We start from the raw sequence: 25,772 nt of genomic DNA on the forward strand, positions 1-25,772 counted from the left end.
CGAACCCGGTCGGCGTCTGCCAGTTCTCCAGGATGCAGCACAGCGACCGCTCCGTCGCGGTCAGCGTGCTGTTCAGGAGGTGGACGTACGACTTCTTCTTCTCCGGGCCCTTCTGCGCGGCGCCGCAGCGGACTTCCAGCCGACGCGACTGAAAGTCGAGGCAGTTGGAGCACGACACGAGCTCGCGGAACGTCTTGCTCGAGGGGAACCACGCCTCGAGGTCGTACTTCTTCGCCGCGGCGTCGTTCAACTCCCCGGACACGATGTTCACGACGTTGTACGGGATCCCGAGGGACTGGTAAAACGCCTCGCTGTTCCCGATGAGGCGTTCCATCTCCTTCCAGGACTCGTCCCCGTCGGGGGACACCGCGATGAACTGCTCCACTTTTTCAAACTGGTGCACGCGGAAGATGCCGAGCGTGTCGCGCCCGTGCGAGCCCGCTTCTTTGCGGAAGCACGTGGAGTACCCCGCGAATCGCATCGGGAGCTCCTTGGGTTGGATCCACCGCTTCCTGAGGTACGAGCAGCACGTCTGCTCCGACGTCGCGATGAGGTACTTGTCCTCGCTGTCCTCGCCCGATGAGACTTTGTACAGCTGTTCGTCAAAGTCCGCGAGCTGCGCGCACTCGGCCATGCGATCCTTGCGCATGAAGAACGGCGTCGCGAGCGGGGTGTGCCCCCTTCCGGCTAAGAACGTCAGCGCGTAGTTAATCAGCGCCTGGTTCAGCAACACGCCCGCGCCCTTGAGAAAGTACCCGCGTCCGCCCGCGACGTCCGTCCCGCGTTCGGTGTCCGCGATGTCCAGCATCGCGATCAGGTCCACGTGGTTCGGCAAGTTCTCCTCCGTTCGCTTCGTGTCCAGACCGAACGTGCGGTACACCGCGTTGTTCGCCTCGTCGTCGCTCACGGGCACGGAGTCGTGCACGAGGTTACCGATCTTCACGAGGAGCGCGTTCACCTCCGCCTCGCATCGCTTCTCGTCCTCCTCGAGCGCGGCGCGCTTCTCGATGAGCGTCTTCACGAACGTGATCGCGTCGTCCGCGTCCTCGCCCGCTTTCTTCTTCTTGCTCACCTCCTTGTTCGCCTTGTTGAACTCCTGGTTGATGTTGTCGAGCTCCCACCGCGCGTCCCTCCACTTCGCGTCCAGGGCGATGACATCGTCCACGTCCTCGACGCGCGCGAAGCGTCGTCGCTGGGACTCGCGGACGAGCTCCTGTCGATGTGAGCGAGCGCGGGGAAGGGGCGGGGGGGAGTCAGTGGCGGTTCACGGCGGGAACGCGCGTAGGGGCGCGAAGACGCTGCCCGCGGTCGCGGTCGCGGTCGCGGTCGCGGTCGCGACGCGACCGATCGACGGACGCGTTCCGGAGGAGCCGCCATTTCGGAGGACGAGAGACGCCGCGCGCGCGACGACGCGGATCGCGAGCTCGCGCACCGGGTTGCCGCCCTTGTCCTCTCTGAAGAGGTTGATGTCGAGCATTTCGAGCGGTGTGGCCGCGGCTGTCGCGCCGTCGCCGAGCGTGCGGGTGGATATGACCGCTCGCGCGCGCCGCGGCGAGCGGATACGGCCAAGCCAGCCGGAAGGGCGAAGAGGGAGATCGGCAGGTCGAAAACGCGACTCTTTTTTCCCCTCAGCACGCGCCCTTTCGCGCACTTCGGCGACGCGCAGCGCACGTCGTCGTCGACGCGCGACCCGCGACGGACGTCACCGCGCGCGGCGTGGGCGTGATCCGTCGCGGCGTCGAGGCGCGGGGCGAACCCGGCGCGGGGGGCGAACGCGGGCGCGTTCGGAAGGCGGCGTCGTTAATCTGAATCACGCGACTCGACGACAGATCGATCGATCATGTCCAAGAACGTCGCGCTGTCGTACGAGGGCGCGTGCCACCGATGCGGGATGCCCGGGCACATCGCGCGGAACTGCCCGCAGCCGCGGATATGCACCAAGTGCGGCATGGGCGGACACGTCGCGAAGTTCTGCGGGCAGAAACAGTTGACGGCGAAGGACAAGATGCTCGCCAAGTACAGCGAGGTGTGCCACAGGTGCGGGAACAAAGGGCACATGGCGAGGGAGTGCTCGTCGGTCGCGTTCAAGTGCCGGATATGCGGCGAAGATCACCACCAGTCCGAGTGCCCGAAGAACACGGGCACGCTGGAGAACATGATGAAACGGAAGACGTACGAGACGAGCGAGTTCGCGAAGCAAAAGCTCGCCGCGGAGGTCGCGGAGAAGACGCGGCGGTTGGAGAGAGTCATCGCGAGCGGCGGCGCGGGGGGGTCCGGCGGGCCCGGGGTCGGGGGGGCGTCGACTGGGAGGGAGAAAGAGGACGCGGTGCTGTGTAAGCCAGCGGGGATCGTCGTCGTGAAGAAGAAGAAGAAGAAGAAGCCGAACCCGGCGTTGGCGCGGTTCAAGGTGACGTCGAAGGGCGGCGGCGGTGGCGAGAAGCCGCCGCCGTCGACGGAGACTGACGACGCAGACCCCGGCGAGAAGAAGCCCGAGAAGGCGGAAGCGACGGAGGCGAAGAGGGACGACGACGACGACGACGACGACGACGACGGCGGCGACGACGGCGGTGGGCTGCTCGGAGGGTTGCTCGGGGATTACGGCGCCTCCGAGAAGCCTCCGCCGTCGACGGAGACGGACGACGCAGACCCCGACGAGAAGAAGCCCGAGAAGACGGAAGCGACGGAGGCGAAGAGGGACGACGACGGCGGCGGCGGCGGCGGGCTGCTCGGAGGCTTGCTCGGGGATTACGGTAGCGATAGCGATTGAACGCGACGAACGATTGTGCTCTCTCGGATCGACAGGAGGGTGCAGTGCTACCCTAGCTAGTTCCTCCCGACGATCTCGGACGTCGCTCCGCGCCGTCCCGTCTAGATCGCCATCGCGTCCCCGAAGTTCCGCATGAACACGATCGCCGTCACGAAGAGCCCGGCGGATCGGAGGAAGGTCTGCGTCGACGAGGGGAGAAGGGCGGGAGGGTCAGCGACCGCGGGAGGAACGAGAGGCGAGCTCGCGATTTGGTGGGCGGCGTGTCTTTCTAGTCGGGGCGTCGCTCGGACGCGTCGGGCGCGGACGCGAACGTACCACCGTGCTCTCCCGGTTCGCGTCGCTGAACTGGTGTGCGATCTCGGATTTGATCGTGTCGATGACGCCCATGGTGTGTGCCTCGCGCGCGTCGTTGTGCCCCGCGCGGTCGGCGACGCGCTCGAGTCGGATCGCCTTCATCAGTCGGTGACCGACCACCGCACCGCACCGTGTTAGACTTGTTCAAACGAAATAGGGTTGACGCCAGATCGAGCCGAGCGACGCGAGTCAGGATGCCTGCTAAATTCGTGTACGACGAGAGCGTCATGCCCTCGGACGCGGGTGGGCCGCACATGCGACAGAACTGGAGCCCATACGTGCGTCCCCTCGCGAGATCTCGCGATCCCGCCTCCTCCTCTTCCCATCCAACCTCATCCTCTTCGCTCCGTCGACGGGCCGATCGGACCGTCGCCGATCTCGCGCGGTGCGCCTCGACCCCAGCCCTGACGCCCTCCATCCACGCGTAAACATCACAGGACAACAACGGGGGGACCGTCCTCGCGGTCGCGGGCGAGGACTACGTCGTCTGCGCCGCGGACACGCGCATGTCCACGGGGTACTCCGTCCTCACGAGGGACTACAAAAAGATCGAAAAAATGACCGAGAAGTGCGTCATGGCGTCCGCCGGGTTCATGGCGGACGCGGTCACGCTGAAGAAGACGCTCAAGGCGCGGTGCGTGTCGTACGAGTTCCAGAACAACAAAGAGATGGGCTGCGTCTCCTTCGCGCAGATGCTGTCGAACACGCTGTACTACCGCCGTTTTTTCCCGTACTACACGTTTAACATCGTCGCGGGTTTGGACAAGGAAGGCAAGGGCGCGGTGTTCACGTACGACGCCGTGGGGTCGTACGAGAGGACGAACTACAGCTGTCAAGGGTCCGGGCAAGGGTTGATCATGCCCGTGCTGGATAACCAGCTCAAGACGGTCTCCCCGCTCGTGCTCCCGGCGCAGTCGTCCGCGACGCCGCTGAGCGAATCCGAAGCCGTGGACCTCGTGAAGGATTGCTTCGCCACCGCGGGGGAGAGAGACATCTACACCGGCGACAGCGTCGAGATCTGGATCATCAACAAGGACGGGCTGAGGAAGGAGTACCAGGACTTGAAGCTGGATTGATTAGTCCGAACGTGGGGGTGGGGGGGTGACTTAGACATATCTTGTGACCGAAGGCGCGCTGTTAGAGCGAAAGTAAAGCAACTCATCAGTGCGCTTTTTCGGCAGTAGCCGCCACAACGTTCCGAGCATGGCGTCCCTCGGCGCGATGCGGCTGCTGGGTAAACTCGGCGGGATGTTCGCGCGGACGGTCCCGAACGCGCTCAGGGAGACGAGTCGCCGGGCGATCGTTCGCGTCCCGTGCGTCGGCGCGCCGTCGTCCACGCGCTGGGGCGTCGAGCCGTCGTCCGCGGTCACGGGAAAGCAAATTCGCGCCGCGTCGTCGTCGTCGGCGTCCAGGAAGAAGGACAAAGGCAAGGCGGCGAAGAAAAAGAAGAAGGGCGGGCCGACGGGGTACGTCGCGAAGAGCACGCGGTCGAGGTTCGGCCCGGACGCGGGGCGCCTGCCGCCGAAGGAGACGGAGCCCGGGTCGAAGCCGCTGCGCGAAGACCTGGACATGAGCGAGCTGCGAATCGACTCGCTCCTGAACGAGCTCGTGGACGGCGGCGAGGGGATGAGCAACCGCGCGAAGTTCCGCGCGCTGCCGATCGATGACCAGATCATGGGTCGGATCAAGAGGGTGCGTCTCGCGCGCGATTCGATTCCGATACTCGCGCGTTCGTTCGTTCATCTGACCACGACGCGCAGGTTCTAGGGTAATTTCACGCGTTCGTTCGTTCGTTCTTTTCGTTCAACGCCGCGGCATCCGACGACGAGCTGACCTCCCCGTCTCCTTCTCCCCAAAAACACAGGAAGAGCTGTGCACGACGCCGTCGCAGGCGGGGCGCGTAGCGCGCAAGCTGCGCAACAGGAACGAGGACACGAAGATCACGCGGCGGTATCCGTTCTACCAGGACATATCCCCGGAGGACCGGCGCCTCCTCGGTCTGAACGGCGGCAAGCCCGCGTGTACCTTCACGCACGCGGCGACGAACGAGGATTCGCTCCCGCCGCCGGACGACGTCCCAGAGGTCGCCTTCGCGGGAAGATCGAACGTCGGGAAGAGCTCGCTCATCAACGCGATCACGTTGAGCGCCGCGGCGCGCTCGTCGGACGTCCCCGGGAAGACGCAGTCGCTGAATTTCTACGACGTGAGCCGCCGATTGCGCATCGTGGACATGCCGGGGTACGGCTTCGCGTTCGCGGCGCCCGACCGCGTGGACGCGTGGAACCGCCTCATCGACAAGTACCTCACCGGACGCGCGAACTTAAAGCGCGTGTACGTCGTCATCGACGCGAGGCACGGGTTGAAAGCCCCCGACCGAGAGATGCTCGCGTTTCTGAGCAAATACGGCGGCGTGTCGTACCAAGTCGTCCTGAACAAGACGGACCTGGTGAAACCCGGCGACCTCGCGCGGAGGGCGTTCCTCATCCGAGAGGAGCTCAGGCTGTCGAAGCGCGCACGAGGTATCGTGGACATGGCGAGCACGAGCACGGGCGCGGGCGTCAGAGACTTCGCGCGCGGGTTGCTCTCGCTCGCGATCCCGGAGAAGGCGGAGGACGACGGCGGACGCACAGCTGGCGGCGGAGGAGGGGGAGAGGCGGACGACGAGACGGACGACGAGCGCGAGTCGTACGGCGGCGAGTGGAAGCCCAACTCGGGCGACGCCTCGGTCGCTGGTGGTGGTAAGAAAGCGCGCCCACGCGGGTGGGGCTCGTACGCCGCGGACGACGACGACGACGACGAGCGTCCGCGCGCCGGGGGGTTGGGAGGCGAGTGGAAACCGGGGCGGGGCGCGACGCCGAGGCCGGGCGGCGGACGCGGCGGACGCGGGGGGAGAGGCGGCGGGCGCGGGCGAGGGGGCAGAGGTGGCGGGAGAGGGCGCGCGCGTTGAGTCGCTTTAGGTTAGGATCGATCGTGAACGATAGCGTATTCCGATGGGAGGCGCGTCTCGCGCCGCGAACGCGTCGCGGCCACGGAAATCCAACCGCACAGAACTGAAAGCGCCCGTTTAATAAAGCGCGCGACCTTTAGGTCAAAGCTTCCGTCGCCGCCACAACTCGCCGCGATACGTCGTCGATGGCGTCGATGACGACTCTCTCCGCGTGCGCGATGGCGCGGTCCGCGCCCGCGTCGACGCGATCGGTCTCGCGGGACCGCGTCGCTTCCGCGCGCGTCGCTCCCCCCGCGCTCTCGCGCGGCTATAGATTTACCATGATGGAAGGCCGTCGAAAGGGCGTTCGACGGAACGCGGTGGAAGCCGCCCCCGCGGACACGGACGTCGACGCCGAGTCCCTGAAGTGCGACGTCGAGAACCCGTGCCGAGACGCGGTGATGGCGATGGTCGTGACCGGCGAGCGGACGCTGTTCCCGGACGCGAGCGAGGACGAGCGCGCGCGCGCGGCGGAGGCGACGACGACGAGCGCGACGCTCGCCGCGTTCGCGTCGTCCGAGGCGGCGACGCGAGCGATCTTGACCGGCGGCGAGGGCGACCCGGAGGAACTCGCGGAGCCAAACACGTGGAAGGTTGTCGCCCCCGGGTTCGGCGGGAGGCTGTTCTTCATAGGACCGGAGTGCAAGCTGAACCCGGTGAGCACGTTTCGCATTCACGAACCGCGGACGTCCCCGAACGACGACGGCGCTGTGACGATACAGATCGAGCAGCTCAAGGGCGAGATAAACGGCTCGCCCCCGGGGGTTATCAAGTGGATCAACGCCGCGTACACATCCGAGCGGACGGTCACGACGGTGGTTTTAGACCCGGCGAAGGGCGTCGCGCGCGCGAGCGTGGACGTCGCGGTGCGAGTCTCCGTGCCGAGAGCTTTTAAATTCGTGCCGCTCCACAAGATCGAGAAGTCTATGAAGAAGGCGTTCAGAAAGCCGACGGAGAAGGCGATGGGGGAGATGTGCGACGCGATCGGGCGCGCATACGTCGAATGGGCGGCCGCGGGAGGGAAGTAGATGATGTTGCCTAGCTAAGTTGTTGTACGAACAGTAACGGGTCGGGTCCGCCGTCTCGCGTCTGCGCACGAAAATCGCCGTCCGAAACGTCATCGATCGATAATCGCAAATCGATCGTCACCACACGCGCAAGTGACGCAAAATGGGCGATTGACGCGGCTCGCGTTCGCCGCCCGTCACAGCTCACGTTCGCCCCGGCGCGTCGCCGAGGAGCGTCATGGCGTACCTCGATGACTGGTACGCCAAGATGTCGAAGAGCGTCGGCGGGGAAAAGCGCGGGAGCCACCGCCGGTTCTTCCACCAAGGGTGCGTCCCTCCCTCGCGCCGCGCGAATCGTTCGACATTTATCTGAGGAAGTTCCCGCGATTTTCTTCCTCCTCGCGCTCGACCGCTGACCTCCCGCACCATGTCCGCTCGTCTTCATCAGGTACGGCGACATGCACGCGGCGGCGAAGATTTACGAGGAATGTATCGCGTCCGTGACGACAGGCGAGCCCGTGAAGCCGATAACGCTGCGTTGGGACGCGGACTTCGTCGACGTGCCGATCTTAGCCGGGTGCCTCCAGCCCTCCGCGGACGCGCCCGGATACCCGCTGTACAGGGAAGCGGAATTCGACTCCCCGGGTGCGAAGTACATGCCCGAGGAGAGCAAGGTCGGGAACATGCTGTTCATCTGGCGCACGGGGAAGAAGCCGCCATCGAAAATCGCGATACACCTCCCGACGACCGGGGACCAGTACTTTTGGTATCGAAAACAGCTCGCGAAGGACCTCCTGAAGCACGACGTCGCGTCGTGCATCCCGATGTTCCCGTACTACGGCAAAAGGAAACCCCCCGGGCAGTACTTACATCTCCTCACGTCCGTCAGCGCGTTCATAACGCAAGTGTGCGGCGGCATCATGGAAGCCGCGGGCATCGCGGCGTGGGCCAACGCGGCGTACCCGGGGGCCAAAGTCGTCATGACCGGCGTGTCCCTGGGCGGCAGCGTCGCAAACGTCGCCGCGGTGATCGCCGCGGGGAACTGCGATACCGGCGTCGGGTCGTGCCCGGTCGTCGCGACATCGTCCGCGACGTCGTTCCTGACTGGGGTGTTACACAACAGGATCGCGTGGAACGTCCTGAGCGAGGCGGAGGACGCCGTCGCGGACGAGATCAAAGCCGTCGTCGCGGCGTCGCTCGACGTCGGCGAGAAGTCGAAACCGGTCATCCACGCGAACGAAAAGGGGCTGCCGCTGACGCCGACGGAGGCTGCGCTCGCGGACACGATGGACTGCCTGTCCATGTCGACGATGATCCGGCTCATGGAGCAAGGGCAGAGATCGCACGGCGTGGAGATGCCGATGCTGGACGCGGTGACGCAAGTCACCGCGAGGAAAGACCGGTTCGTGGGGTCGCACTCGGACGAGCTCCACGCGGTGTTGCGCGGGCTGACGGACCCGCGAGGGGAGTGCGAGCGGGTGGAGGTGAACGGCGGGCACATATCCACGCTGTTCAAGCGCGGGGAGACGATCGTCCCGGCGATCGCGTCCACGTTCGAGAAGGTGGCGAGCACGCTCGCGGCGAGGGGGGGCGGGGCGGAGAGAGAGAGAGTGACGACGCCGGAGCAGGGCGACCGCGAGCCGGCGGCGGCGCGGGTGTGATCGACCGACGGTGTCGCGCGTAGCGCGAGACGCGCTACGTCTCCATGTTGTAACAACAGACTAACTAGCCGTTCGCCGCTCCGGTCTTCTTCTCCTTTTTCTTCTTTTTCGACGAAACCTTCGCCGTGATCGCCGCCGCGAGGTCGTCGCCGTCCCCGGGAAGGTCGTCCCAGGACTTCAACTTCGTCCGCTTCGGTTTCGTCTTCGCGGTGGTCTTCTTCGCCGCGACGTCGAACATCCCGAGCACGTCGTCGTCGCCGCCGTCGTCGCCGTCGTCCGTCGCCGCCTTCCCTTTCTTCCCCCCTCGCTTCTTCGCGTCGACGACCTCCTCCTCCTCCTCCTCCTCCTCCTCGGACTCGTCGTCTTCCTCCTCCTCGGACTCGGACTCGTCCTCGTCCGACCCCGTCGGGGCTAACACTCCCACGGGCGCGTGCGCCTCTCTCGCGTCCACGTCCTCGTCCTCGTCGCTGTCGCTGTCGCTGTCGTCCTCCTCCACCTCCATGACGTCGTCGCCGCCGTCGTCCTCCGTCTTCGTCGTCAGATGGTCTTTCCTCCCGGGTAACCCAAAGTCGCCCAAGCTCGCCGCCGCCTCCGCGCCGTAATGTCTCCTGACGCGTCTTTTATCTCTCTCGCCCTCCCACTTCTTGTGCTCCTCCCGGAGCTGCGTCGTGAGCTCTTTCGTCATCTTATCCGCGATCCGCACGCAACGCATGATCTCGTTCGCGGGCACGCCGACGCCGCCGCCTTTTTGCACCGCGCACAGCTCCCCGTGCGCGTTTAAGACGACGATGAGGGACGACGCCATGACCGCCTCCTCGTCCACGAGCGGATCCACGATTAATAAACCTTCGTGCTCGGCGAAGAACCCGAATTTCACCGCGATCGGGAGGTGATGCAGCGCGAGCGGGATCGGCTCTCGCGCGTCCGCGGGATGCACCGTGACGAGCTGCGTGGAGGGGTCCACCGTCGCTTCCGGGCGTCGAAACGACAGCAGCGACGCGTTCGCCGCGAGCGACGCCGCGCCCGCGATGTTCCCGCACGCGTCGAGGACGTGCACGTCCACGCGAATGTTCCACACGCGTCGCCCGGCGAGGACGCACAGAGACTCGACGTCCACCGCGCCCGTCTCGCGGATCGCGCGCTCCAGGACGACCGCGAGCTCGCTCGCTTCCTCGCCCGGGCGCCCGGGCTCGAAGTTCGGGCTCGCCATCGGCGAGAACTCGACGTTGATCGTGACCGAGCCCTCGTTCGAGCGCCCGCCGCCGGGAGGCTCGAGCTTCGCGGACGTCACCGCGAGCACGCGCGTCTTTCCCAGCGAGACCTCGCACACGCCGTCCTTCGGGCCGAATCGATACGCCACCTCCCTCGCGTCGAAAGGCCCTCGAAGGTCGATCCGGATGTCCTCCTCCTTCAGCGCCTCGAGGATGAACTGCCGATTGTTTATGCACAAGAGCACGTCCGGATCCTTCGGCGCCATGGCGAGCGAACCTCCCGTGGGACGAGGGACGGCGACGCAGCCGGCGGTGCCCTAAATTGTGCCGATCGGATCGGTCGAGTTCGTCCGCGCGACGACGACGAAAATGATCAGATGTCGCCAACAGATCGTATCTCCGCGGGGTTCGCGTCACTCCTCGCCGCCCTTAACGGGAGGTGCGCACGACCCCCGCAGCCTTCGGGCTGCGACCATCGACGCGTCCGCGCGGACGCTCACCAGAGACCAGACGCGCACCTCGCGCGAAACGACGACGCGGAGCGGAGGATAGGAGACTCGAGATCGGCGGACTCGCGCCAAAACAGAACCGATCGAGGGACGGACGGACATGCGAGCGTGGCTGAAGAGCGCCGCGCGATCGGCGCTCGGGATCACGCCGACGTGCAACGAGATCGCCGGCGCGCTCTTAAAGCTCTCTCCCAGGGAAGCGAAAGCGAGCGTCACGCGCGCGGCGACCGCGCTGTTGCGCGCGGAGATTTCGCGCGTCTCCGCCGGCGCGAGCGCGGACCGACGACCCCCGACGGAGGTGCGCGCGTCGTCGATACCGAACGCGGGCTTGGGCATCCACGCGCGATTCGACGCGCGCGCGATGCGAAGAGGCGACGTCGTCGCGCTCTACGCGGGCGTGTTCCACCCCCCCGCGCCCCCGGTCGATGCCGGGTGCGACGACGCGGGGGTGATCATCCCGCAGCCCGCCGCGGGCGAGGACGGGCGGTACCTCCTGAACCTCGAAGGCGGCGGGTACGTCGACGGAGCGACGCACGCGAGGACGCTGCGGGAGCTGCACGACCGCGGGGTCTGCGCCGGGTGGGCGACCGCGGCGCTGGCGAACCATCCCCCGGCGGGGACGATGCCGAACGTGGAGGCCGTGCGCGTGGACTGGGAGGACGCCGGGGAGGAGACGCGTCGCGCCGCGCGCGCGATCGTGAACCCGATGACGACGACGCCGTGGTACGTCGACGGCGGGACCGGTATCGAGGTCGGGGTGCCGCCGAGCTACCCCACGTCCGGGGTCGCGTTCATCGCGACGAGGGACATCGACCCGGGCGAGGAGATATTCTTCAACTACCGCTTGGGCGGGACGCTGAAGCCGTCGATCACGGCGTGGTACACCCCCGTGCCGTGGGGGACGTCGTGGGCGATCGTCGACGACGCGGAAGAGACGAGCGACGAAGAACAGAGACGAGAGAGGGAGTGGAGGGAGAGGAGGGATCGTGGGGACTGGGACAGCGGCGCGCTGGGATGACACAGTACCCACGCAGCGAAGAACGGTTTGACCAAAACGAGAAGAACTACGCTATCGTATATCGCACGAGCGCGTTTCACTTCGCGAACGGAAGGCCAGCGTGTTTAAACCGCTCCGAGGACGGCTTCTTCGGCTTCTTCCCTTTCGTCTTCTTGTCCGTCGCGACCTCGATCCTCTCCGGGATCTCCCGTCGAACGTTCGCGTCCCAGCCCTCCGGGCACTCCAAGGACGACAGCACGCGCATCGTCTCCGACGCGTCCGCGCCGGGCGGCGACGACGCGTCGCCGTCCGTCGTCGACAACCGCGTCGCGATGGTCGCCCTCGCCTCCTCGATCTCCGCGCTCAGGGCGTCGTTGTCCGCGTGCAGTCTGCACTCCGCGTCCTCGAACGCGTCCCTTCGCGCTTTGATCTCGCGATCCTCTCTCGCTCGCGTGGTCTCGAGCTCGCGCCGCCGAGCGGACTCGCGCGCGTCGCCGCCGCGGTCGCGGTCGCCGCCGCCGCCGCCGCCGCTCGCCGCTTTCCCGCCCGCGACGTCCCTCAGCGCGGTAAACAGACCGGTCATCTCGTCCCGGGCCTCGAGCTCCGTCTTCAGCCACCGCTCCGCCTCTTCCCTCCCCTTCCGCTCTCGCGCGAGCGCCTCTCGCAGCGACGAGACGTCCTCCTCGTTCGCGTCTCGACGCGCCGCGAGCGCCGCGTCCCTCGCCTCTCTGTCCTTGTTGTGCCGCCGGTACTTGTTCAGCTTCCGGAGCGTCTCCCTTCGCGTCTCCGTCTCGCTTCTCAGCGCGTCGCTCGTCGCGGACTCTCGCGCCTTACACCGCGTCAGCTCCTCGGTCAGCGCCGCGACTTTCTCTCTCTCGACCGCGAGCGCGACGGCGTCGCGGCGTCGCTCCTCGCGTTCGCGCTTCAGCTCCTCGAGGAGGTCGATCTCTTTGCTCTTCATCGCCTTCTCGGTCTCGTGCGAGAGCGCGCGCATCGCTTTCGCCGCGGTCGTCTCCGCCTCGAGCGCGTTCTCCGCGGACGTCCTCGCGAACATCGCGCTCTCGAGCTCGCTCTTGACGTCGCGGAGCTTGGCGTCGCGCGCGCCGACGTCTCGCTCGAGCCGAGAGATGCGGTCTTCCAGCGCGCGCCTCGTCCCCGCGAGCGTGTCTCTCTGGCTCTCGATCGTCTTCTCCTTGCCCTTCAGCGCGCTCTGGAGCTCCGCGATCGTCGCGTCTTTCCGCGTGTACGCGCCGAGCGGCGAATTCGACGGCGAGGACGTCGTCGCTCGCGTCGACGGCGAGGAAGCCGCGGCGTCGAATCGTCTCGAAATGGGCGTCCCATTCAACGCGGGCGAGGCCGCCGTCCTCTTCGGGGACGGTCGCTCCCCCCACGGACGCGCGGGAGTTTTCGACTCTAAAATCTTTTTCAGCTCGTCGAGCTCGCTCTGCCCCATCGCGGCGAGACGCCGGCGCGGAGGCGGGCGCCGTCGCGAGTGCGAAAGCCGCGCGAGGAGTGATTATCCTCGGCTGTTGTTCGCGAAGTCCGACGCGCGTCGTCCTGTTCCGGAAATTGCTGCGCAGCCTTTTGATCGACCGCTTTGAAACGCGCTTTCAACCGAACCCGACTTCCCGGGCTCGCGCGTCGTCGACACGCTTTCAACGATCGTCGTTGACCGGAGGAATTAGTAGCTCGCCAGCTCGCGGTCGGTCGGTCCTACCGACAGCGAAAAAAGCGCGCCATCGAAAGATGACAAAGATAACTTTCGTACTACGCGCGAAACTACCTCCCGAACTAATTGCTCGTACAAAGAAACGCTTCGCGCGCCGGTTCGCACCGGCGTTTTCAAACTCGTGTCGTACGTTTCGCTCCGAGTTCGCAACAAGTTTTCAAGTTTCGTCGACCTCGACGAGGCGTCATTGTTCGCACGCGCGAGCACGCTCTCGTCCGGGCCGCGCACGTCGAAAAATCGATCGCGCGCGTTAGGGAAGGCTCCGACGGTATCGAACTACCGATCGTGACTGAGGACGAACGCGCGAGTCGTTCCAGGGTCCGCGCGCGAGCGCAGGAAACCTCGAGGCGTGTGGGGTGCGCAAAAGAACGTTGAGCAGGATTCTGCCACGCGCGCGCTCGTCGACTGCGAGCGTCGCGCGTTTGAATCTTATCCGTCGCATCGATCTGATTTTCGGTGTGGAGGCGCCAAACGTCGTTTGAGAGTCGATCGCGAAGTTTCAGCGCCGTTCGTCGCGTCCTCGACCGTCCGCCGCGCGTGACCTGTCGCGCTCGATCTGACGCGAGGAGGGAAAAAAATAACTTCGCGAGGAGCACGTTGGAGGAGGATGGAATCTGGACCCGTCCCCGCGGCGGCAGCGCCCGTGGAGACGGTTAAACCGATGCAACAGCCGGTGGGATCGTTTGATGACGCCATCACCCCGAACAGGTGCGATTTTTACCCCGTTCGTCGGCCCACGGAGCGCGCCAGCTCGTGTTTCCCGCCCCCCTCGCATCGTTTGAAGGGGTATCTTCTCGCAAATTCGCGACCACGACGAAATTCTCCCCGGTCCGTGCCGACGGATTCCACGCGGGTTCCCGTCGTGCGATGCGTCGCGCGGTCCCTTCATCGGGCGAAGACGATGTTTAGGTCCAACATTCGAAGACGTCACTGTTTCGCATCGTGTGCGCGCTCGGAACGTCGCCGTTTCTCGCGTGAACTCACCGCGCCTTTATCTTTTCTTTTTTTTTCACGCAGAGGTGGGGAGACGAGCACGAGTTCGCTCGAGCCCGGCGCGCCTGTCGCGACTCCGGAGCCGCCGCGAGCGGAGAACTTAAACGTGTTGGAGCCCTTTAAAGCTATCATCGCGGCTTTTGGTGTGTTTTTGCATGAGACGACCGCGCGCACCCCCTTTCCGGATCGACCGAAACCCCAGCTAGAATGCTACGTCACAAAAGACGCGGCCTCTCGCTCGTTCGCTCGCTCCGTTTCTGACGCGTTCCCGCCCACCCTGCGCGCGATTTTCCCTCAGGAAACGAGTCTAAAGCCTCTCAAGAGCCCAAAAAGGAAGTTTCCCCCGCGATGGCGACGGAGAAAACCTCGGAACCGGCCACGGTACGCCTCGACACCCCGCCCAGCTCCTTGAACGAGAATGATTCAAAGTGCTTTCAACGCGGTTCCGACGCGGGCGCGGTGTGTGCCATCTCGAATGTGTGCGCATACTCACCCTTTATCCCCTCCGTTCGTTCATTTAGGTCAAGGGTGAGGAGACTCCGGCGATCGATCACGTGAAATCGAGCGTTACTACCGCTAAAGAAGGTGCGACACGCATCACACATCGAGGGTTTATTTCGTGGGTTTGTTTATATGGTGTCGTCGTCGCCGGCGGATCGGTCCATCGCGCCGTCGCGAACCGTGATCGACAATGTCGTCGCCGATTTTTGCGTGAACCTATTACTACACGTACGGGTCCACGATACGTGAAGTTTGGGGGAATTATACCTCGTTACGAGAACGCTATGCGACGTTATCAGCGTCTCGGGAGAACTCCCGGAACCCGCGACGACGACGAGAACACGATCTTGGCTCGGCACCGAGTTCGGGGTCATCTCGAACTCGATTCGTTCGGTTTTACGCCTGAAATTTCTCCATGGGGTGTTTCTGGTGTAGATCGTTCGATTTGCCGAGTTTCGCGCGATTTCGTGAGGTTTTGATGCCTCTGAGGTATCCATCTTGTTCGATGGAGCCCTGGTGCCTCTTCCGAATTTGGCTTCTTCTTTTTTTCTGCGACTTCGCGATTTCCCGAAAACCTTGATTGGCGCTTTGAGCGCGCGTCCCATGACGACCGCGCGACGCGTTGCCGCACAAAAGGCACTCGATCGCGGCGTCATGTTGGGAACTTTTAAAACATCCAGAGACTTGGGGTTTTTTACGCTCGACATCGACGGCACTCGCGCTTCCCGGATCACCGTCGTCAGGTCATATCTAACGTATCTTTTTCTTCTCCCTCGATTTTTTTTTCTCGTTCCAGGAGACAAGAAGCCGCCCTCCGTCCGCGAGAAGTGGACCGCGTGCGAGGAGAAAAAGTTCTTCAGCGCGCTCAAGGTACGTGCCATACGAGTTTCCACGGAGTTTCAGCGCGTCCGGGGCGGATTTCTCGAGCGGGGACGACCCCCGGGACGCCGCGCGGCTGGCGCCCCAAAAATTTCTCGCGACGGCTTCTCCCCCGCCTACGTCCTGACGCCCCGCGCCTCGCCCCCCCCATCGCACGCAGACCGTCGGCTCGAACTTCGATAAGATCGCGGAGATCATCGAGACGAGGAACAAGACGCAAGTTCGCGGGTTCTACATCGCGGAAGTCAAGAGAATCAACGCCGTGCTCGCGCCGCTCGGCGTCCAGGTGGACCCCGCAGACGTCGAGGAGGTGCACGCGGCGATGCACTCGTGGCACAGCATGAAGGACAACCTCGGACCCGGGGAGCGGTTCCAGGAGCTGTGTAAGAAGCCCCAGGATAGGAACTTATTCGCGTGGGGGCTCAAGCAAGAGCTCGACAAGTCCGTGTGGGCGGAAGGGAAGAAAGAGGCGAAACTCCAAGCTCTCGGGCTGCTCCCGTCTGTGCTCGGCGACGGCGGGAAAGTTTTAGGGGTCGTGTCGGGCTCGAAGACGACCGCGGGCGCTCGCGTCGGCCGTCCGAAGGGCAGCGGGATGAACCGGAGCAAAGGTTCGTGCAAGGCGGATTCTCCGTCGTCCGCGAGGAAGGCTGCCGCGGCTAAGAAGGCGGCGCGACGAGGCTGCTCGTCCCCGAACGCGGCGGCGGCGAGGGCGAAGGCGGACGCTGCCGCGGGACGCGCCGCGGATTCGAAGATGTCCAAAGAGCCGACCGAACGTCTGATGCTTCAGCTGTTCCCGATCGACGCGAGCACGCGCGCGGCGCTCGTCGCGGGCGGTTTCAACCCGCACTTGGAGCTCACGTTCCGGGCGAAGAAGTCCGTGATCGGTTTGATGAACCACCTGAAGACGAAATGGGCGGCGGCGACGAGACACTTACCCGCAGGCGTGAACGGAAAAGACGCGGTCCTGCAACTGTACCCGTTCGAGGCCGCGTCCGCGACCGAGGCGGTCGGCGCGTGGAACGACAGGCACGACGGCGTGACCGCGACGGACATATTCGACGCGTGCGGGCGCCCCGCGGCGTTCCGAGTCCGCTACGGCTGGGTTCCCTCCGCGGAGGCTGCGTCGAGGCCGCACCTCGCGCCGCCGCCGCCGCCGGTGCACCAGCAGTCGGTCGCGTCGCGGAACGGCTCGCGGTCCAGGTCGCGCAGCGCGTCGCCGCCGAACTTGTCGCCGCGGAAACGGTCCGCGGAGGAGCTCGACGTGAGGCATCCGTCGTTCTGCCAGGCCCCGGTCCAGCCCGGGTCCTTCGAGGGGATGTTTGCCGGCGGCGGGCGAGTCCCGGCGGTGGGATCCGTGTTCGGAGCCGACTTCGGCGGCGACGCCGCCTTCGGGCTCTTCGCCGGCGGCGGCGCGGTTCAAGGCGACGACTTCACCCTGAGCGGTTTCGGCGGCGCGGACTTTAGCAACATCTGCCGAGAGATGGGACTCGACGACGGCGAGCACGACCGGCGCGAGGACAGCGCGCACGGACGCGCCGGGGACGCGCCCGGGCCGCTCGACAGCGCGTCTCCTGGGACGTTGAAGGCGTTCGCGAGGCACACGCGGGAGGTCATCTCCGAGTTTGGCGCCGCCCCGGACGCGTCGATGGGCGCGGGAGGCGTCCTCGGCGGCGATTTCTCGCTCACGACGATGCTCGGCGACGTCCCCGCCGAGGGCGGCGTGTCCAGGCAGGGGGACCTGGGCTCGCCGCGACGCGGGACGGACTCGGCGTCGGCGGAACCGACCGATTTCAGCGGCATGTTCGGCGGCGACGTCGCGGAGCAGATCAACGCAATTCAACGCGCCCCGGTCGGTCCGGTCGCCGCGCCCGCCGCCGCGCCCGCCGCCGCGCCGGCGCCGGCGCCGGTCAAGGTCTCGAAAGGCAAAGGCGAGCGCGGCCCGGACAAGCAGCCGCGGAAGCAAGGCAGCGGGTACGGGAGGGCCTTCAACTACAACAAGAAGCCCCTGAACGCGGGCGCGCCGTACACGAGCAGTTTGATCATGCCGAACGCCGTCGCCGGCGTCGTCGGCGCGATCGTCCCGGGGTACATCCAGACCACGGGTGGGTACGTCCCGGTGCAACGCGAGCCCGTGGGGGACGCGAGCGCGTACTACCCGAGGATGATGCCGCAGGGGGAGCTGAGCCGCGGGGCTGCGGAGGCGAGTTGAGACGCGAGAGACGCTGGCGGGGGGATAATACGGTTACGCCGGGCGGGGAAAAACGACGCAATCTCGACGAACGCTCAGAATAACATGTAGTCGCACCGCGGTCGACGACGCGCGTAATATCGCGTCGCGATCGATGGATAGCGCGAATAACTAATCTGTAACAACGATACGCATCACAAACGAACGCGACGTCTCGAGGTTCGATCGAAGGGCTCTGTTTATTTCAACGCGTGCAAAACGGTCAAAACGCGCTCACGGCAACCCCGCCGCCGCGCTCGCTCTCGCCGCCCTCGCCCGCCGTCCATCGACGCTCCACGCCGCCGCGCTCGCCGCCGCCGCGATCGCACGCGCGGTCTGTTCCGCGACGGCCGCGGCCACCTTCTCTTCCGCGCTCAGCGCCGCGGCTTCGGTCTCGCTGAACCCGCACACTTTCCCCGCGGCGCCCATGCGCAGCGCCGCGATGGACTCGAGCTTCGCGAGCCACCCGGTGAGCCTCTCGGACTCGACTTCCAGCGCGCTCTCCATCTGCTGCAGCAATCGCGCGGCCGCGGCCGCGGCGATCGCCTCCGCCGACGCCGCGGCAGCCTTCACGCCCGCGGTGTTCGCGCCCGGCTTGGGCTTCTTCTCGCACGCGATTCGCGCGTCGCGTAACCCGCGTTGGACGCGTTGACGGCTCCTTCGCAGCGCCCCTAAGCGGCCGTGCGTGTCCGCGGCGAGGGCTTCGACCCACGCCCCAGAGTGCGTGTTCCTCGCCGCCGCGTCCAGAGCGGCCGCGCCTTCCTTTCGCGCGGCCCGGCCCGCGACGTCGGCTTCGCAGGATTCGTCCTCGTCCTCTTCCTCTTCGACGTCGTCGTCGTTCTTGCCGTCTTTATCCTCGTTCTCGTCGTCGTCGTCGATCTTCTCGTCCTTCTTCCCCGCGGCGTTCTCCCCCGCGGCGAGCGCCGCGGCGGCGTCTAATTCTCGTTGTTTCGCGCGCTCTTCCTTCCAGTTCGGGTGATGCGCGCGCTTGTGCGCGCACAGCGACGACGCGCTGCCGTACGCGCGCGAACACCCGCCGATGCCGCACACGAAGGTCTTCTGGTCCGAGGATAGGAAACGCCGCGGTTTGCGCTTCTTCGCGGGGGGGAGGAGTACGGAGAAGAGATCCGCGACCCCGGGCGCGGGCGCTTTCTTCTTCGCGCCGACCGCCGCGGCGTGCGGTGGGATCATCGCGTCGACGACCGCGGTGGCTTTTCGTTTGTTGAAATTTTCAACAACCGCGGCGACGGCGGCTGCTCTGGCGGCGTCGACGGCGGCGGCGGCGGCGGCAGACATCGACCCGACGCCGACGTCGTCGACGCCCTTCGTCTCCTCCCCCGGGTTCGGCGTCGCCGCGGCGGCGAAGCGATTATACAGCTGCTCCCTCTCCGCGGTGGCGCCCTCGACGTTCCCGAGGTATGCGTCCGAGGACTCCGCGGCGCCGACGACGGACGCGAGCGCGTCCGCGGCCATCGCCGCGCCCGGGGACGCCGCGTCCAAAGACCCGGCGTCCCCCGGGGTCTTCGTCGCCGACGGCGACGCGTCCACGGGATCGTTCGCGTTCGCGGCACCGCCCACGTCGTCGCGAAGGTGCGTCCCCGGCGTCGCCTGGGACGCGATGTGCGCCGCCGCGGAGGAGTGCTCCGACGGCGCGGGGGCGCCGCGGATAACGTCGGCGTTCCTTCCCCCGGCCGCCGCCGCCGCGTTTTCCGTCTCGTTCGCCGCCGGCGTGTTCGCGGCGACGTTCATCCCCGCGGGCGGCGCCGTGAGCGGCGTCGCGATGTCGCGCTTGGATTCGTTCGTCGTCTGCTGCGGCGTCGCGTTCGAGATCGAATGCCTCGCCGCGCGCACGGACGGCGTCCCTCGCGCGGCGGCGGCGGCGGTCTTCACCGGCGGCGGCTTCATGTTTTGCGCATCCTTCAGTCCGTCCGCGTTCGATGGCTTCGCCGCCGCGGTCTTCGCGCCTTTTCGTGGGGCGCTCGAGAGCTGGGAGAGACCCGTGGCCAGTATCACCTGCGTTGGCGGGGAGAAAATGGATTCAGAGGCGGCGTCGGGAGCGAGGACGCGCGCGGGGTATCGCGTTCGTTTTCAAGTTGCTTAGAGGCCGTTGCAACACGCTCCGCGGCTTTGAACGCACCTCATCGTTCGTCAGCGTGTTCAGCGCGCTCCGTCCTTTCGCGGCTGCGGAGAAGAGGAGAGGATGTCAGAGGTGGTTAAGGTTCGTGCGCTGGAGGTTTAGGCGAGGGAAGCGAGGGTATCGCGAGCCGCGGGTGCGACGACGCGAGCGTCCGCGCGAGATTTGATTTTCGTCGTTGTTTCGCCGTCTTCAGTCGCACCTTCGCGAGCTGAAGCGCGGCCCGCCCCCGGGGTGGGGACGTCCTCCATCGCGCGAGGACGAAGGATGTTCGCACGATACGACCGCTCACGTCGAGAATTTCCGAGGAACTCGAGTTCTCGTTCGACGTGCGATGCGCGACGAGCGCGGACGCGTGTGACGGGTGCGCGCGATTGACGAAGAAGACTGTGGACGCAGCGGTTGTCGTCGTCAACTCCAATTTCAAAGCTGCGGATGTGGATTTCAAAGCTCGTGGGTTGAAGAGGTAGATTGATCGGTAATTGAACCTCGTTTGATCGATTTGTTTGACCCTGGTCGCTCCGGTGAAGCAATCGGTCAGTCGCGGCCTCGGATGCGCCGTCGGCCTCAGCGCCGCGCACCTCACGACAGTTTTGCACCCGAGATTCTTCCCGGGACCGGACACAACCGACGCGAGCGCGCGCCGCGGGCATGCCGCTCGGGAGCGGCGCCCCGTGGGGCGGCGAGCCGATCGACGCCTCGCCCGAGCGAGGAGGGACGGACTCCGGGGACGCTTCCTCGTCCAGGGCGAGGGGCGACGGGACGAATCCTCCGCCCTCTTCGGAAGAACCCAACGCGCGGCAGCGCGACGGCGACGCCGCGGTCGTCGTCCTCGCGGTGGACGCGAAGCGATGGAAAGACGCGCTGCGCGCGCGCGGGTGGTTAGACCGTGGCAGGCGCGCGACGTCGTTTCCCGCGGACGACGGCGCGGGGCGGCCCGCCGCGGTGGCGTTCCCGGTCGGCGCGGAGGGCGCGTGCGCGATGTCGAAAGAGCTCGCGGACGGCGACGACGACGGCGTCCTCGCGCTGTGTAGGCTGCGCCTGCCCGCGGCGGCGCCGCCGGGGGACCAGCGCGCGAGCGAGAAGGTCGCGTCGGGCTCGGGCGCCGCCGCCGCCGCCGCCGTCGCCGCCGCGCCGAAGCCACCGCCGGCGATGCCGATCGACGCGCCCGTGCTGTGGCCGCCGCCGCCGCCGCCGCCGCCGCCGAGCGGGGGCGCGGTCCGACGCGTGAGATGCCCGTCGACGCCCGCGGCGTTCGCGGAGATCATCGCGTCGATGGAACCGGTCGTCTTCACGGACGTCCCCATGGGCACCGCGACGGAGGAGTGGACGGTCGACGCGCTGATGAAGTCCGCGGAGTCGGAGCGAATCGTCGACGTCCACGTGTGCCCGCCGCGCGACCGCGACGGAGACGGCGAGGGAACGACGGACGACGCGGAGCACGAGGACGTCGTCGTCGTCGACCTCGCCGGGCACCGCGCCCCAGGAACGCGACGGAACTTCCAGTTTCGAAAGATGAGGTTCGCGGAGCTCGTGGAGAGAGCAGCCGGGGTCGCGTCGTCGTCGCCGCCCGTGATCGCGCCCGGCGAGAAGTACTACCTGCGGTCCGTCGCGACGACCGCGCCGACGAAGACCGCGGCGCACTTCCCGGAGGCGTACCCTTCGCTCGCGGCGTCGATGCGACCGGGCGTCGTCCTCCCCGACGGCACCGGGGACGGACCGATATGGCCGAAGGGGCGATATCACAGCAGCGTGTTGCGCGTGTCGTCCCCGGCGACGGCGCTGTGGACGCACTACGACACGCACGATAACCTCCTCGCGCAGGTCGTCGGGAGCAAGACGGTGACGCTGTGGCCCCCACACGCGGAGCCGTTCATGTACGTCGAGGGGAGCAGCAGTCGCGTGGACGTGGACGCGTTCGGACGAGACGCGGACGCGGCGGCGGCGGCGGCGGCGAGGTACCCAAAGTTCGCCACCGCCGCGGGGAGCCGCCGCGTCGCGCGCTTGGGCCCGGGAGAGGCGCTGTACATCCCCGCGCTGTGGTTTCACCACGTCTACGCGCACGCGAGTCGCACGTCCCCGCTGTCCGTCGCGGTGAACGTGTTCTGGCGGTGCGAGGGGACGCACGAGCTGCACGACGCCGGGGACGCGTACGGGAACAAAGACCCGCCGGCGGCGAGACGCGCGGGGGACCTCGCCGCGCTCGCGGGGGACGCGATCGACGCGTTGCCGGAGCCGCACCGGACGTTCTACGCGCGGCGGGCGGTGCAGAGGCTCGCGGCGCAGCTCGGGATGGAGTTAGGGGTGTAGTCTAGCTAGAGACGATGGGAGTGGAGAGAGAGACGATGGGAGTGCGCGCGATTATATCGGATACTATTCACACAAACCCATCCTCGCTCGGCCGCGCGTCCCGTCTGGTCGCGCGGGATCACGCGCGTGATTCACGCTCGTCGTATCGTACAGTACACTCGCCGACCTCGGCGTTCGACGTCTTTCCTTCCATCGTTCTCCATCTCGGTCAACTGTTAAAGTTCACGCCGAACCCGCCGCTCCGTCTCCCGCCGCGGCGGTACAAAAACTGCGCCGGGGACCCGCAGTACGCGTGAAACTCGCTCCCCGCGCGGCTCAGTCTTCGGCACGAGTCCTTCACGACGCGTTCGAACCCTTTGAGTTCCTCCGCGTGCGTCTCCCGGTACAAACGCATCGCGACGCACGCGATGAACGCCATCACGACCCTGGTCCACGCGCTGGCGAGGACGAACGCCGTCACGGCGACGCTCGCGGCGACGCCCCACCGCTTGTTGCTCTCCAGTTTCCTCCACCTCGCGCCCGCCGCCGCGTCGACGACGTCGAGCGCCTTCGCGAGCTTCGCGCGGTGCGTCTCGAACCCGATCGGGACGGTGAACGCGCCGACCCACAGCACGAGCGCCGTGACCCACGCGCTGTTGAGCAGCCCGCCGAGGAGTGACACGCCGTACGCGCCCGTGAACGCGACCAGCGTGGCTCTGTTGGACCTCCCGGATAGCGTCGTCTCGTTGGCGGCGGTCAACGCGTTGACGCACGACGCGCAAAACACCGCGAGCTCGACGACCGCGTCCGCGTCCACCTTCAGACCGTGCGTTCTGCGTGGGAACACGGACGCGAGGAGCCACGCCTTGGTGAGGTACGCCATCGCGACGTAGGAGCATATCACGACGGGGTTCACGCGTACCATGGACGCGAACGCGGTGGGCGCGCGAACCACCGCCAGCGCCGCGACGCCGACGCTCAACACCGTGAGCGTCCGCGCGACGTCGCGCCACATGAGCAGACGGCACAGGCCGCTCTCGCGGAACGCGATGGGGCCCGCGCGACCGCCGTACCGCTGCTGCGCGCGGTGCTGCGCTTCCATCTCCGCGTCGAGGGCGTCCGGGGAGACGCCGGCGTCGCGCGCGCGGCGAATGCGCGCGATGGTGAGCGCCCCCGGCGCGGGCTTGACCGTCGCGGGGAGGGTGTCGTCGTCCGAGCCGACGCCGGGGGAGTCCGCGGCAGGTTCGGGGGACTCCACCACGGGCGTGCGGGGGGAGGGTTCGGGCTGAGGCGCGGGCGCCGCGCGCGAGGCCGCGGCGGCGGACGCCGCCGCGGCTTTCTTCGCGCTCGCGGTCGCCTTCCTCTGCGCCTTCTTGTTCCCTTTCCGCGCGCGTCCGCGCGCGAGCGCGTCCTCCACGAGCCTGCTGCTGTTGCTGATGTTCCCGAACGCGGGTCGATCCGGGAACCATCGGCTCCCGCCCGGGGTGCGCGTCGCGCCCTTCGCGTCGCGGTGCAACTCGTCCAGGGTGATTGGCCTCTCCCGGCCGCCGCGAAGATTCGGCTGGGCGTTTTCGTCGCGCGTATCGCGCTCGCCGTGGAGGCCGTTCGCCGTCGCCGCGGCGTAGAACGCTCCTCCGGCGCCGTCGCCATCGAAACGACGAGGTGACGGGGTGATGTCGTAGTACATCGCGTCCCGTGAAGCGCGCGCGTGCGGGTGCCTCGGGAAGTGTCGCGAAACGCTCGACGCGTTTATTTTCGCAGTTCCCCTTGGATGACTCGAACAGTGCAGTTTACTGATGTCAACAACTCGAACCCCGCCCGGCTCCCGGGGCAGATCTGACGGCGCCGGGACGCGCTGACCCCGGGACCGCGCGCGCGTCCACCCGAATCCCCCCCCGCGCGCGAGCCATGGCCGCGACGCCGGTCGGAAAGGCCGTCGAGGACGTCCTCGCGGTCGTCACGCGCGCGGAGGCGATCTTAGCATCCGGGCCGCCCTCGGAGGACGCGCTCGTGGACGAGATCGACGCGCTCGTGAAGGCGCTGCCGAGGCTGAGAGAAGCCGCGAAGGAGACGACGGCGAAGGACGACGTCAGCGCGACGTTCCCGATCGGGGTGCTGCAGCACGTGGACGAGGGGAAGGACCCGGTGCGGTTCGTCGTGGACGGGCTCCTCGCGGTCGGGGAAGCGAACGACGCGTGCAAGGGCAAGGTGAACGTCTTCGACGCGTTTCACAGAGCCCTGGAGGAGGAGATGTCGAAGCCGAGGACGCCGCCGGGCGGCGAGGACGCGAGCGCGAAGGAGGAGGAGCCCGCGCCGTCGCCGAAGCGAGCGAAGCGGTCGCCGAAGAAGAAGTAGGCGGTCGATCGGTCGACCGCGATAGATAGCTACGATAGCAGAAGACGTGATTTATTTAGGGTACGACTAGCGTAGCGGCTCGGCGGACGTAGCCGTCGAGCGCCGACGAACGCGCACGATACCGAGGCGTCGTTCGTGTTGTACCGCACGACGTGTTCGTCAATCGATCATCACATCAGAACCCGCGAAGGCGGCTAGATCCACCCCGGGGTCCCGCGCGCTCCGCGCTCGCTCGCGCCGCGGCTTCTTCGGGCTCAGCAGCACGCGCTCTTCGTCTGCGCGCCGCGGCGGGAGTCGAGGACCACCCCGGGCGCGGGCGTCGACGGCGCCGCCGTCCGCGGCAGTTTCCTCGCGATCTCGTAGAAGAGATCGTTCACGTTAGCCGCCGTCTTCGCGGACGTTTCCATGAAGAACAGCCCGTTCTCCTCCGCGTACGCCTCCGCCTCGGACGCCTCCACCTCTCGCTTCTCCGCGGACAGATCCGCTTTGTTCCCCGCCAACGCCATGACTAACGACGCGTTGCCTTGCCTCTGCAGCTCCTTCACCCAGCTCTTCGCGCGCGCGAACGAGGACTGCGACGAGATGTCGTACACGATGATCGCCGCCGCGGCGCCGCGGTAGTACATCGGCGCGAGGGAGTGGTACCGTTCCTGCCCGGCGGTGTCCCAGATCTCGAACTTGACCGTCGCGTCGTTCACCGCGACGCACTGCGTCAAGAACGCCGCGCCGATCGTGCTCTCTTGGTAGTCGAAGAACTGCCCTTTCACGAACCGAAGGACGAGGGACGATTTCCCCGCGCCCATGTCGCCGAGGAGCACCTGGAGGGAGCGAGCGGCGGGGGACGCGTCGTCGGAAGGGGCGTCGTGGAGGGAAAAAAAAGGCCAGACTGGCGAGGCGCCCGCGGGCGGGGGGGATCCGCGCGCGACGACGGCGAAGGGCGGGGGCGAGACGCACCAGCTTCGCCTGCATGACGGACATGTTCTTCTACGCGCCCCGAGCGAGTTTACGTCGAACTCGCGTGCGGTGAAGAGTGAGATCCGGAGGGCTGACGTCGTTGTTTGCCACCATTTCGAACTTGCAGTTGTTCGGACACGGCCGAGACTGGAAGAATTTCACCCGCGGCGACTGGCGAGCGAGGACAGAGCAGAGGGGCCAGACGACGCCGCGCGTCCG

At 66.7% G+C, this 25,772-nt stretch overlaps 16 protein-coding genes across 16 annotated transcripts; 8 read left to right on the plus strand and 8 right to left on the minus strand.

Annotated features, from left to right (window-relative positions):
• Positions 1-72: 72 nt before the first annotated feature.
• On the minus strand, positions 73-1,477 carry MICPUCDRAFT_44315 (uncharacterized protein; the record flags this gene model as incomplete). The annotated part of the gene is made up of 3 exons (XM_003058846.1): positions 73-112; positions 150-1,213; positions 1,433-1,477. The coding sequence occupies 3 exons, from the start codon at positions 1,475-1,477 to the stop codon at positions 73-75; spliced, it is 1,149 nt and encodes a 382-aa protein (XP_003058892.1).
• Positions 1,478-2,868: 1,391 nt separating this feature from the next.
• MICPUCDRAFT_58140 (uncharacterized protein) lies at positions 2,869-3,223 on the minus strand (the record flags this gene model as incomplete). Its single annotated transcript, XM_003058847.1, has 2 exons — positions 2,869-2,946; positions 3,083-3,223. The coding sequence occupies 2 exons, from the start codon at positions 3,221-3,223 to the stop codon at positions 2,869-2,871; spliced, it is 219 nt and encodes a 72-aa protein (XP_003058893.1).
• Positions 3,224-3,375: 152 nt separating this feature from the next.
• On the plus strand, positions 3,376-4,197 carry MICPUCDRAFT_17183 (uncharacterized protein; the record flags this gene model as incomplete). The annotated part of the gene is made up of 2 exons (XM_003058479.1): positions 3,376-3,399; positions 3,559-4,197. 2 exons carry the CDS (start codon positions 3,376-3,378, stop codon positions 4,195-4,197), a joined length of 663 nt encoding a protein of 220 aa, XP_003058525.1.
• Positions 4,198-4,324: 127 nt separating this feature from the next.
• On the plus strand, positions 4,325-6,068 carry MICPUCDRAFT_68225 (uncharacterized protein; the record flags this gene model as incomplete). The annotated part of the gene is made up of 2 exons (XM_003058480.1): positions 4,325-4,813; positions 4,986-6,068. The coding sequence occupies 2 exons, from the start codon at positions 4,325-4,327 to the stop codon at positions 6,066-6,068; spliced, it is 1,572 nt and encodes a 523-aa protein (XP_003058526.1).
• A 172-nt stretch (positions 6,069-6,240) lies between these two features.
• Positions 6,241-7,135, plus strand: MICPUCDRAFT_68226 (uncharacterized protein; the record flags this gene model as incomplete). The annotated part of the gene is made up of 1 exon (XM_003058481.1): positions 6,241-7,135. The coding sequence occupies exon 1, from the start codon at positions 6,254-6,256 to the stop codon at positions 7,133-7,135; it is 882 nt and encodes a 293-aa protein (XP_003058527.1). The 5' UTR covers positions 6,241-6,253.
• Positions 7,136-7,352: 217 nt separating this feature from the next.
• MICPUCDRAFT_39827 (uncharacterized protein) lies at positions 7,353-9,377 on the plus strand (the record flags this gene model as incomplete). The annotated part of the gene is made up of 3 exons (XM_003058482.1): positions 7,353-7,441; positions 7,563-8,769; positions 8,949-9,377. The coding sequence occupies 3 exons, from the start codon at positions 7,353-7,355 to the stop codon at positions 9,375-9,377; spliced, it is 1,725 nt and encodes a 574-aa protein (XP_003058528.1).
• MICPUCDRAFT_33561 (uncharacterized protein) lies at positions 9,377-10,301 on the minus strand (the record flags this gene model as incomplete). The annotated part of the gene is made up of 1 exon (XM_003058848.1): positions 9,377-10,301. A coding segment is annotated over exon 1 (876 nt), but the record flags the coding sequence as incomplete, so codon positions are not given.
• A 294-nt stretch (positions 10,302-10,595) lies between these two features.
• On the plus strand, positions 10,596-11,513 carry MICPUCDRAFT_58146 (uncharacterized protein; the record flags this gene model as incomplete). Its single annotated transcript, XM_003058483.1, has 1 exon — positions 10,596-11,513. One exon carries the CDS (start codon positions 10,596-10,598, stop codon positions 11,511-11,513), a length of 918 nt encoding a protein of 305 aa, XP_003058529.1.
• Positions 11,514-11,589: 76 nt separating this feature from the next.
• MICPUCDRAFT_58147 (uncharacterized protein) lies at positions 11,590-12,945 on the minus strand (the record flags this gene model as incomplete). Its single annotated transcript, XM_003058849.1, has 1 exon — positions 11,590-12,945. One exon carries the CDS (start codon positions 12,943-12,945, stop codon positions 11,590-11,592), a length of 1,356 nt encoding a protein of 451 aa, XP_003058895.1.
• A 1,898-nt stretch (positions 12,946-14,843) lies between these two features.
• MICPUCDRAFT_58148 (uncharacterized protein) lies at positions 14,844-15,212 on the minus strand (the record flags this gene model as incomplete). The annotated part of the gene is made up of 1 exon (XM_003058850.1): positions 14,844-15,212. One exon carries the CDS (start codon positions 15,210-15,212, stop codon positions 14,844-14,846), a length of 369 nt encoding a protein of 122 aa, XP_003058896.1.
• A 106-nt stretch (positions 15,213-15,318) lies between these two features.
• MICPUCDRAFT_58149 (uncharacterized protein) lies at positions 15,319-17,803 on the plus strand (the record flags this gene model as incomplete). Its single annotated transcript, XM_003058484.1, has 2 exons — positions 15,319-15,585; positions 15,755-17,803. 2 exons carry the CDS (start codon positions 15,319-15,321, stop codon positions 17,801-17,803), a joined length of 2,316 nt encoding a protein of 771 aa, XP_003058530.1.
• A 252-nt stretch (positions 17,804-18,055) lies between these two features.
• MICPUCDRAFT_39830 (uncharacterized protein) lies at positions 18,056-19,726 on the minus strand (the record flags this gene model as incomplete). The annotated part of the gene is made up of 1 exon (XM_003058851.1): positions 18,056-19,726. The coding sequence occupies one exon, from the start codon at positions 19,724-19,726 to the stop codon at positions 18,056-18,058; it is 1,671 nt and encodes a 556-aa protein (XP_003058897.1).
• An 880-nt stretch (positions 19,727-20,606) lies between these two features.
• Positions 20,607-22,338, plus strand: MICPUCDRAFT_58151 (uncharacterized protein; the record flags this gene model as incomplete). The annotated part of the gene is made up of 1 exon (XM_003058485.1): positions 20,607-22,338. One exon carries the CDS (start codon positions 20,607-20,609, stop codon positions 22,263-22,265), a length of 1,659 nt encoding a protein of 552 aa, XP_003058531.1. The 3' UTR covers positions 22,266-22,338.
• Positions 22,308-23,959, minus strand: MICPUCDRAFT_47332 (uncharacterized protein). Its single transcript, XM_003058852.1, has one exon. The coding sequence runs from the start codon at positions 23,929-23,931 to the stop codon at positions 22,474-22,476; it is 1,458 nt and encodes a 485-aa protein (XP_003058898.1). The 5' UTR covers positions 23,932-23,959; the 3' UTR covers positions 22,308-22,473.
• A 130-nt stretch (positions 23,960-24,089) lies between these two features.
• On the plus strand, positions 24,090-24,666 carry MICPUCDRAFT_68232 (uncharacterized protein). The gene has a single exon (XM_003058486.1). It carries the CDS (start codon positions 24,153-24,155, stop codon positions 24,597-24,599), a length of 447 nt encoding a protein of 148 aa, XP_003058532.1. The 5' UTR covers positions 24,090-24,152; the 3' UTR covers positions 24,600-24,666.
• Positions 24,667-24,733: 67 nt separating this feature from the next.
• MICPUCDRAFT_49597 (uncharacterized protein) lies at positions 24,734-25,620 on the minus strand. Its single transcript, XM_003058853.1, has 2 exons — positions 25,554-25,620; positions 24,734-25,417 (listed from the first exon to the last, which is right to left on the minus strand). The coding sequence occupies exons 1-2, from the start codon at positions 25,575-25,577 to the stop codon at positions 24,854-24,856; spliced, it is 588 nt and encodes a 195-aa protein (XP_003058899.1). The 5' UTR covers positions 25,578-25,620; the 3' UTR covers positions 24,734-24,853.
• Between the last annotated feature and the right edge of the window lie 152 nt (positions 25,621-25,772).

This window comes from Micromonas pusilla, assembly GCF_000151265.4.
Source record: "Micromonas pusilla CCMP1545 genomic scaffold MICPUCscaffold_5, whole genome shotgun sequence".
NCBI lineage: Eukaryota > Viridiplantae > Chlorophyta > Mamiellophyceae > Mamiellales > Mamiellaceae > Micromonas > Micromonas pusilla.